Source organism: Mus caroli, unplaced genomic scaffold (assembly GCF_978045245.1).
Source record: "Mus caroli unplaced genomic scaffold, Mus_caroli_1 scaffold_13, whole genome shotgun sequence".
In the NCBI taxonomy this organism is placed as follows: Eukaryota; Metazoa; Chordata; class Mammalia; order Rodentia; family Muridae; genus Mus; species Mus caroli.
The window spans coordinates 53325368-53336024 of record NW_028227268.1 but is presented as its reverse complement, the minus strand read 5'-3'; the positions used below and the strand labels follow the sequence as shown (position 1 = coordinate 53336024).

Genomic DNA, 10657 nt, shown 5'->3' with positions numbered 1-10657 from the left:
AGCAGAAAGAAGAGCCAGATATGTTAATCCATGCTGGTAACCCAAACTGAAGGTGTGAGGATAATGTCTGAAGCCAGCCTGGGCTAGTAGAGAAATCTTGTCACAAAAATAAAGCCTCTGTGTGTGTGTGTGTTAAGGCCACAAGAAGCAAGGGCAGTTAGGAGACATTGCAGCATGTAAGTATTCTAGGTAAGAGAGGCGACTGACTTGAACAAGGACATCAAGGTGGAAGATGGAGATACGAGAATGAATTAAAGACCTAGTCCAGAAGTAGGGCGAGTAAACAACAGCATAAGGCGGCAAAGGAAAGGATCAAGGCTGGCACCTGGGTTTCCCTCTTGAGCACATGGAACATGAACTAACTTGTATGCTCTGTCTATGCAATTACATTGTAAACTTCCCCTCCCCCACCCCAGTGCTAAGGCCTAAAACCCAGGGCCCTAAATGTAACTGGCAAATACTCTACCACTGAACTACCTCCCCCACCCTAGACTCTATGCTTTTGTTTTGTTTTTGGTTTTTCGAGACAGGGTTTCTCTGTATAGCCCTGGCTGTCCTAGAACTCACTCTGTAGACCAGGCTGGCCTCGAACTCAGAAATCTGCCTGCCTCTGCTGGGATTACAGGCATATGCCACCACGCCCAACTGACTCTATGCTTTTTGAGAGTAGACCTTTATCTTTTTTTTTTTTTTTTTTTTTTTTTTGGTTTTTCGAGACAGGGTTTCTCTGTGTAGCCCTGGCTGTCCTGGCACTCACTTTGTAGACCAGGCTGGCCTCGAACTCAGAAATCCGCCTGCCTCTGCCTCCCGAGTGCTGGGATTAAAGGCGTGCGCCACCACGCCCAGCTTAGACCTTTATCTTAAGATAGTGCTGGTTGCTGAATTCAGCTTAAATATGGAATGGCTTCTTCTGCAAGAAGCCCCGGGAAAGCAGCTTGATCTGTCCAATGGAAGAATGCTAAAGGAGAACCCTAAAATGGACACACACACACACCATGGCAAATACAGCCTATGGCGGCTTCTCAGCTTCTACCCTGGGCACTAAGCTCACTTTCTTAGAAAAGAGGGGGTGAATACCTTCTGGACACTAGAGATAGGTCACAGAGTAGGATGCCTGTCGCTCCCTTTCTTATGTCTTCTATAGGTAAGGAGGGGGTAGATGGGGGGGAGGGAGGGAGGGAGGGAGGAGTTCTGTATTGAATGCCTGACCCATACTCAGAGGGAGACAAGCTGAGAAAGGGGAAATCCAGAAGAGCCTGTGATGGACCTAGGGGCAAACCTTAAGGCTGGGGCTACAGCTCATAGGCACGATGCTTTCTTCTATGTGCAGAGCCCTGGGTTCAATCCCAAGCAAAAGAGGAGCAGGAGGAGAAAAAACTCTTCTTTTGGAATCTGCCTCCATTCGAGATGTCCAGAGAGGAAGGAGTTAGATGGCTGCCCCTCCCCTCTGTCCCAGAGGCAGAGACGGTCCACAGTCAAAGGTCTATGCTCCTTCATACCCTCCTATTTAACCTTTATTACCATTATTTACCCCACCCATCTGTGTGTGTGTGTCGTGTGTGTGTGTGTGTATGTATGCAGAAGTCAGAATACAACTTGTGGGAGTTAGTTCTCTCCACATATTTTATGTGAGCCCTAGGAATGAAACTCAGCCAGCCATGCTCGCTAGCAGCTTGGTACCTACTGAGCCACCCAGCCCTGAGTCCAGAATTTAGAGGAATGAGTTAAACAAGGTGGAATTTTGCAAAGACAAAGACTAAGAAAGCTTAGTTTTTACAAGCTGAAAGGAACCTTCTGGTACAGCTCCATGGTGGAGCGCTTGCCTTGCATGTGTGAGGTACTAAGACCAACTGCTCCAGTGGTTAGGATGGTGATTTCTACGTTGCTTGTATTTTATCACAACTGAAACAAAACAAAACAGTTAGATAAAACAGAAACGTTCTCCACAGACCACATGGAGCCCAGACTCTCAGCAGGACACACCAGCCCTTTCATCACATGACCCAAGGAGCCTCCCCAGTCTACCTTCCTTCATCTCTGTCTGCCCAAGGCTCAACCCTCCCTCCCCTGGTTCTCTAGACTTAGCAGCCTCAAATTTATTCATCAAGAACTAAAGGAGACTTAAATAAAGAAAAAAAAAAAATCCAACAACAATAGAGCTCACATCTTGGGCACTTTTCATATGCCAAGTACTGTAGTAGATGTTTTTACCTAAATGATTCTATCAAATCTTTAGAGCACCCCCAGAGACAGAGTAATGTAGATGTCTGTGAGTTCGATACCAGCCTGGTTTATCTAGTGAGTTCTGGGACAGCCAGAGTTATAAAATTAAACTCAGTCTAAAAAAATGGTAGAGACTGACAGTTACAATCATTTGTTCAATTTCACACAATGTAATATAGCTCATTCCTTTGATATACCTTGATGAAATTAATATCTAGGTTTCCTGTAGCTATCACTGGGTTGTGGGGAAGATATCACTTCCTTCCTTCCTTCCTTCCTTCCTTCCTTCCTTCCTTCCTTTATTTATTTACTTTGGTTTTTTTCGAGACAGGGTTTCTCTGTGTAGCCCTGGCTGTCCTGGAACTCACTCTGTAGACCAGGCTGGCCTCGAAATCAGAAATCTGCCTGCCTCTGCCTCCCGAGTACTGGGATTAAAGGTGTGTGCCGCCAGGACCAGAACCTGTTTTTCCCTTTAGCTATCCCAGTTAGGGGCTGGGATAGCATCTCCATGTCAGAGCACTTCTCTCAGCATACCCATGATCCTAGATAAAAGTGGGGCATGGAGGTGATCTATCTAGTGAGCTCAGGCCAGCCAGAACTATATAGTAAAACCCTGCCTGGAAGTGGGATGGGGGAAGAAGCAGAAACATAAAGAAAGCATACTGAAGCCTAGAAATGTAATTCAGTTGGTAGAGTGTTTGCCTAGGAAGCACATGTTTACATTTGCCATGGTGGCACTTGTAGTGCCGGCGCTCAAAGGGTGGAGGCAGTAGCATCAGGCATTCACAGGTCATCTTCAGCTGCACAAAGTTGGAAGCCAGCTTGGGCAACATGAAACACTGTTTCAAAAAAAAAAAAAGTTGTGTTTTTGTTTGTTTGTTTGTTTGTTTGTTTTAAATAGCATTTTACATACATATCTCTCTTCCAGGGACAACAGGGACATTATCAGGTCTTCTTCATCCTTAAAATCTCTGTGGATGACCTAACACAGTGCTTGGCACCCTGTCTGCAGCTAATAAATGTTAGCTGAAAGAGAAAGAGAGAAGAGAGAGGAGGGGGACAGAGGGCAGGGAGGGGTGGAGGGAGGGAGCGAGAGACGCAGTGGCTAGGGTGGTAGGGTGGAATCAGTAGGGCAGGCCAGCCCTTGAGGGCTTCAGGATGTGCTGCCAAATCTGGAAAGTTTTCTTTTGGAGGGGGGAGTGGGTGTTGGAGAAGACAAGGGAAGCTGAGCAGTCTCAGTCGATGCCCTTGGTGGGGGCTTGGCAAAGTCTGTGTCAAAGCAAAGTCAGTCTTAATGAAAGAGTGTAGACAGCCTTGGACTGCGGTCAGGAATCCTGGAATCTAGGGCAGGCAGCAGAAGAGAGGTGGAGGGCACAGTGTCCTGGAGAGCACAGGGTAGGGGCAGAGGAGGAGAAGGAACCCCTGGGACAGCCTGAGCACATGAAGTTACCCGGAACTCAGCCCTCCTTGATAGATGCTCACCTTTGTTCAGACTCTTCGACCCAACCCCTGTGGTAGAACACCTGAGACATCCACTGGGTGACCTCTCATTACTTAGGTCTCCACTCCAGTGACATTACCTCATGGGCCTTTCCGCCATCCTCCCTCTACTCCAGTCTTGGCTCTTACTCCCTTTATAGTTATTTTATTTTATTATTTTTTTTTTTGAAGCAGGGTTTCTCTGTGTAGCCCTGGCTGTCCTGGAACTCACTTTGTAGACCAGGCTGGCCTCGAACTCAGAAATCCGCCTGCCTCTGCCTCCCGAGTGCTGGGATTAAAGGCGTGCTCCACCACCACCCGGCTGTAGTTACCTTTCGAAATGGTGCATTTTAGGGGAGTTGTTTTATTAGTTTTTGTTTGTTTTTGTTTTTTGAGACCGTTTTCACTATGTAGCTCTGGCTGGCTTAGTTAGACCAGACTGGTCTTGAAGTCACGGGATCCCCCTGCCTCTGCCTCCCAAGTAGTGGGATTAAAGGCATGCATACCATATCTAACCTTAATTTAAAAAAAAAAAAAAAGTTGTATACAGATGTTTTTGCTGCAGGGCTATGCACCCAGTATGTGTAGTACCCATAGATGCTAAAAGGAGGTGCTGGGTCCCTTGGAACTGGAGTCATAGACCACTGTGAGCCACCATGTGGGTGCTAAGAAATGAATCTCAATCCTCTGGAAAAAACAGCAAATGCTCTTAGCCTCTGAGCCATCTCTTCAGCCCCCTTGTTTTTTTGAGGTAGGGTCTCATATACTCCAGATTAGACTTCCATTTATGTAGCTAAGGATGACCTTTGAAGTCCTTGCTCCCAAGTGCTGGGATTACAGACTGAGCTACCAACCTAAGTATTATTTTGGTTTGTTTTGAGTTTTTAGGCAGGGTCTCTAAAGTCCAGGCTATCCTCTTGCCTTAGCCTCCCAAAGACTGAGATTTCAGGCATGAGCCACCCACTATTGGCTGGCATTATTTATTTCCTATATGGGTTAACTGTTCCCTTCCTACCATACTGTGAGAGCCACACCAGCAAGGACTATGAATGTGTCCATTTTACCAGAGTGGCCCCAGTGTCCAGAAACCAGAACAGTGGTAGGTACACAGTATCTATCAGTTGAATGAGCATGCCCCAGGTGGCCAAAGTTGACCTTAAACACAAACCAGGGATCAGAATGATTTGGACTCCCTAGATTTCCTGTAGACTCTTCTGCCAACACTGCTGGCTGGGTGGAGGAGAGCCTACAGGAACAAAGTTGGGGAAAACAAGGTGGGGGGGGGGGTGCTCTGTGCCTTTCACTGCAGGGGCTTTGCTGGGGCCTCCTTAGTCTGGAGTCATCAAGGTGGTCCTGGCTGATCTCTGTGGAAGAGAATAGTGGGTCCAGGGAGTGAGATCCCATGGCTTTGGGTTACGGGTGGCTGAAGCTGAGGATGTAGCTTGGTGGGTGGTTGAGCGCTTGCCTGCTATGCATGAAACCCTGGGCTTCTCTCTAGTACCCCACAAAACTAATTTGTTTACCCACACCTGTAATTACAGCACTCAAGAGCTAGAGGCAGAAGGAGCAGGGATGGGTGGGAGGCAATTCAAGGTCTTCCTTGACTACGTATCAGTTTGAAGCCAGCCTGGAATACTTGAAATCCTTTCTCAAAAAGAGATGGCGGAGATGGAGGCAGAGGGGAGGTATTGTAGGACCCCCAAAGGGAGACCCTCACTCAAGTCTCAGGGATCTCGAGCCCAGAAAGCCACAACAGTCAAGCTTGCTGCAAACACACGAAGTTTTAATGGCACACAAACCAGCATGCTGAGGTCGAGACCCATACACCTCACAGGGCTAGAGGAGTCTGACCCCATCCCTATTTTCCAGCAGGCTTATAAAGGCAAAAACCAGAACCTAGGGGGAGGATCGGAGAGGAAATAGGGGAAGTCTAGGGGCGGATATTTACTTCAAGGTACCTGGGACATTGAAACATTTTGTGGTTGTTTTTCCCAAAAGTTCCGGGAATTAGGCCATCTGGCCGGGGGCTGGGGCCCATGTTCTCAGGGCAGTCATTATTTTATTTTTTACTCTTCAGTATGACTTAGATCCCAGCACTCAGGAAACAGAGGCAGGTGGATCTCTGTGAATCTGAGGCCAGCCTGTTTTACACAGTGAGTTTCAGGACAGCCAGGAGGTGAGGGATGGGAGGTAGGACGGATGACACAACAAAAATAAGTAAATAAATTTAAAATAAACCTTCTATTCTTATCACTTAGAGAGAGAGAGAGAGAGAGAGAGAGAGAGAGAGAGAGAGAGAGAGAGAGTGTAAAGAAATTGGAGGCTGGAGCCTTGGGACTCTCACTGGGTCTGGAAGGGCACAGCGGTCCACTAACTCCTGTGGCAGAGTCAGGAGAATTTTTGTGACTTCATGTGTGGTCAGCATGGTCTACATAGCAAGTTCAAGCTCCAGACCAGCAAGGGCTGCATAGTGAGACTCAGAGGCAGGACTGAGGACTCCTTGGCAGCTAGGACACAGTGAATCCAAAAAGAGCTGAAACGTGGAGCCTGAGCCTTGGGCATTGAGGTTCCTTTGGAAAGTGAGGGCCACCATATTCGGTTTTGATCTTTAACAGACTCTCCGGCTGCAGATATCTGGGTAGTGGGAGAGTGGGGGCGGTGGCGTAGCATGCACACATTCTGGTTCGATCCCCAGCACCACAAAAACCAAACAAACAGACCCGACAGGTCGATGTCAGTACAGGAAGGCCTCCTTCTAGAGGATAGCCATGAACTTCGGGAAGTCCTTCTCCACCTACACGCACCACGCCCACTTTACGCCTTGTTGCACGGCCCTACCCTGGGTTTCCCACTGCTAGACAAGCACTCTACCGCGGGAACAACTGCCTCAATCCCTCCCGAAACACTTTGATGGCAGAATTTTTTTCTGAATCTGCCTTTTCTTTCCAGTTGGAACCAGTACAAACTTTGTTTGTTTGTTTGTTTGTTTAGTGGAAAAATACAAACGACTTTGGGACAGCAACAAAGATGAAGCTAGGAGAGTTGCTGTTTTGACCCCTCGGCCCCTCTTTTTGTCTCCTGTTTTGGCCATGCTGGGGACTGAACCCAGGGCATCCCACAAGCAAGGAAAGCTTTTCACTCCGAGGTCTTTTTTATTCCTTCCCAATCTTTCCCAGAACTCCTGCCCCATCTCTGTGTGACACTCTTCCGCCCCCTGCTGCCCCTTCTCTGCACAGCAGTGGCCATGCCAAAGATCGGAATGACCGAGAAACAAATTTCTATACGACTTGAGAAATGGGAAGCTGGAGTCTCAGAGTGTGGGTGTTGAAGAAGAGGGTAGGGTGTGTGTGTGTGTGTGTGTGTGTGTGTGTGTGTGTGTGTGTGTGTGTGTGTCCGTTGTTCCTGCTTCAGGGGCTCAGCCTAAGATGCCACATCCTCAGGAAAATCTTTTGCCTTCCTGGCTATACCGTAGCCTCGTCGTCTCTGTGCACACATACATCTTCCAGTTATCCTTCTGTCTGTTGCCCTTTGAAGCAAACCCGCCTCTCCTGTGGCTCCATGAGCATCCAAAGGAAGAACGGCTGTTTTGCTCTTCAATACATCTCACCGCTTGCCTCACTGCCTGGTCCACTACCAGAGCACAGCAAATATTTGTTGAATAAATGAAATCAGTTGCATCCAAAGTTCTTTTTTTTATTTTTAAAGACAGGGTTTCATGTAGCCTGGGCTGGTCTCAAACATGTTATGTAGCCAAGGATACTCTTGAAGTCCCGATTCTCCCAACTTCACCTCTCCTGGCTTTAAAGATGTGTACCACCTTGTCTGCTTCTCAGAAGGAGCTAATGGGAGGTGCGGGTATCGTTGCTAGGTCTCTGGGGGCAGCTGTGAGTCCAGATGTCCTGGCTTCTGCTCAGGGCCTGGTCTATGTCCAGTCTCTGTCCTTGTACCCAAAGGTCACTCAGGCAGAAGGAAGCAGAAGATCTCTCTCCTAGAGGAGGAAAATGGTGCAGACCATCAGGATGGCTTAGACCCCGTAGCTCCCGCCCCATAGTCTGAATTTCCACAATAATTTCCTCACCCATTTAAAGATTTCTTTTTTAGACTGAGTTTTGCTATGTAGCCCAGGCTAGCCTTGCACATGCAGTCTTCCTGCCTGAGCCTCTCCAGTGTTTGTTGATTGTGTGTGTGTACAGACACACACACACATACACACACAAGCCTGCTCCCTTTCTATTCCACTTTTATTTTTTAGTTATAAAACCACAGGCCTCAGGCACTCAGTGCTTGAGCAACACCCCACAAGTCACCCCTCTCTTTCCTCCAAGCAATCTCCTTCCCCTCAGAATGTGTTCTCTCTTCTTCAGCTAATATACTTCTAAGGCCTTCTCTTACCTGGTAAAGGCCCAAGGGAGAGATGGCCCTGAGGGTGGGACCAGAGTGTCCAGAGGGAGGCAGGTCTCAAAAGAGACATAGAAAGGACTTCTGTCTTTGGTCCTTGGCTCAAGGCCACTTTGACTCTATCCAGCGTCAGCTGAAGAAGGAGTCCCATGTCCAAGGGTAAAACTACCTTAGGTTTTGCCTCAGAAGACAGAACCACGCTCTGCAGTGGGTGGGGCAGAGACGGGCATTAAGACAGGAAAGAATGAGCAGCCTTGTAGTCCCACTAGCTACTGTGATTTTGCCTCTGATCTATATTCCCATGCAGCTTCCTGGTTTGACCTTCTGTGAAAAATCTCCAGACCCAAATAAACATGCATTCTAGGTAAAAGCTGTTTGCATTCTGTGGACAATAACAAGATATGTCCCAGGATTTCCCCTTAAGCCTTTCTACTATTAAAAGCCCCCCTTGCCTCATTTTCCCATAATCCACTAAATACAGCCAGCATCCCACCCTGTCCCTTTACTTGGTTTTGGAGATGAAGGTTAAGCCAAGAAGAATTTGTTCCTGTCCCAAGAGCAAGGAGTCGTCCTGAGCCATCCACCAGCTTAAATCCTAGCTCCAGAGAAAAGGTCCAGGGGTCTGCATGAGGCTGGGGAATGTCTAGAGAGAGAGAGAGAGAGAGAGAGATGATCCTTCTTAGGCCTTAAGACTTGGGTTTTATGGAGAGATGAGCACAGTGTTAAAGAGAGACAGCAGAAGGCAGAGCTGCCCATAGAGGAGAAAGAGACTTTAAAAGGTCCACCTTGGAGACTGAATTCTGCGTGGGTCCCTGGAGGGAAGAACAATCCAGGTTGCAGGTCCACATCACAGTTTCCAAGGCGGGCAGAGGCTGAGAGCTGGGCCTGGTGGTCCAGCCAGATATCTTGCCGAATACAGCCGTCCATGGCAGGCATGAGCTGAAGGGGGTGGGAGTGGAAGGAAAGGAAACTATTGGGAGGTGGAATTAGGGCATCTGAGCCCCCAAAACTATAGCAAATTTCTTCTGAAATATAAGTGTTTAGCTCTTCCCCATGTAGCTTTTGCTGGATGGACCTCCCTCTCCCTAAAACCTGAACTTAGATTTCCACAGCTTAGCCCTAGGATATAGTTACCGGAAACCGAAGTTTGGAAATAGGGAGGAGTAGCCCCCCTAGTGCAATCCTGATGCTGCGCTGGGAGTGGTCAGCCAGGGATGCAGAGATTTGTCTCAGGCATAGCATCTCCTTCCCATCCACCCACAGCAGCAGTGAATCCCCGTTCATCTTCAGCTCCACCTACAGGAGGTGGTCAGAGGCAGAGTGAGAGGGTCCTGAGCCTGCCTCGGGGCAGCCTAGTACAGCTGAAAGAAGATGTTCTGGAACACGGGTGCTTGGCTCACTCAGACTGTGTCGCTGACATACTGACTCAGCCTTGGGATTCCCATCTGATGAAACCGGGACAAGAATAGATACTTCCCAGGGATTGTGTGTGGCTGAGACAGAGGACCAGGCTGAATGGAGGCTCCTGCTCTCCCCCAGATGACATCAAGGTGACCCCTCCCCACGAAGGCAGAGTTCTCTTACCGGGTGCCATCTCCCGTCATCCAGCCGAGGGCCAAAGCCTACTGTGAGCCGAGCCCAGGCATTGTGTAGCTGGATTTCAAGCTGGCCAGCTCGCAGTCCCAGCAGGAACCAGTCATCTTCAGTGTTGGTGTCCCCATAAAAAATCACTCCCTCTGGATCCCAGGTTCGAAACTCAAAGGAGGAATGGGGTCTGGAAAGACACAGAAAGGAAGACTGGATATGGTGTGTGTGTGTGTGGGGGGGGTTCCAGTGTTGGGGAAGAGGAATTCAGGGAGAAAACGGATAGGTGAAGGGAGAGAGCAGGTGGGGTGGGAACGGGAGATCAGAGGACTGGGTTAAGAGGCCCAGTGGCTCCCATACTTGCTGATTTCAGTGAGGTCAATGGTCATAACCGTGACAGGCTCTTGTCCTGGGCCATTGCTGAGGTACTTAGCAGGAGAGTCCTGGGCACTCTGTCAGGAAAAAAAAAAAAAAAAAAAAAAAAAAAAGCTGACCAAAGACATTTCAGAGATAGAAAGGTACAGTTCCAGGGTCAGAGGAGGAGAAAAAGGGGAAGGGGAAAGGCAGGGCTAAGATGAAGCTCATTTAAGCACACAGAAGCTGAGAATTCTATCTCGTTCTTGCACCTGGATAGGGTCAGTGTGTCTCAGGGGCCGTCCCTGGTGGGTGGGAGGCAGCATTAGTAGTAGCAACAGCAGAAGCAGTCGCCAACACAAGGAGGCCCCTGAGTCTCTCTTCTCCATACTCAGCAGCTATCCACCCAGTGGCTCAGACTATCTGAAAACCAGTGGGGGTAGGTAGCTTGGTGCACATGGGTGGTGGGGGGTTAAAGGTTGCTCTGGGGGAAGAAGGGAGGCAGGAGATAGGGACACTGACCCTGACCGTGCGGCCCCTCTGAAGGCAAATGAGGTGAGTGACAGAGTCCCTCCACTACTATCCCCGGCAGCCAAGAGATCTATAAAGAACATTTTTT

The 10657-nt window shown here is 48.6% G+C and overlaps 1 protein-coding gene across 2 annotated transcripts; it reads right to left on the bottom strand.

Annotated features, from left to right (window-relative positions):
- Nucleotides 1-7387: 7387 nt before the first annotated feature.
- On the bottom strand, nt 7388-10441 carry Shbg (sex hormone binding globulin). Of its 2 annotated transcripts, XM_021177623.2 has the most exons (8): nt 10311-10441; nt 10045-10136; nt 9685-9874; nt 9235-9396; nt 8886-9039; nt 8607-8743; nt 8095-8302; nt 7388-7690 (listed from the first exon to the last, which is right to left on the bottom strand). In XM_021177623.2, exons 1-8 carry the CDS (start codon nt 10425-10427, stop codon nt 7542-7544), a joined length of 1209 nt encoding a protein of 402 aa, XP_021033282.1. In that variant the 5' UTR covers nt 10428-10441; the 3' UTR covers nt 7388-7541. The 2 variants fall into 2 exon arrangements, with proteins under 2 accessions (XP_021033282.1, XP_021033283.1); XM_021177624.3 differs by lacking the exon at nt 9235-9396.
- Between the last annotated feature and the right edge of the window lie 216 nt (nt 10442-10657).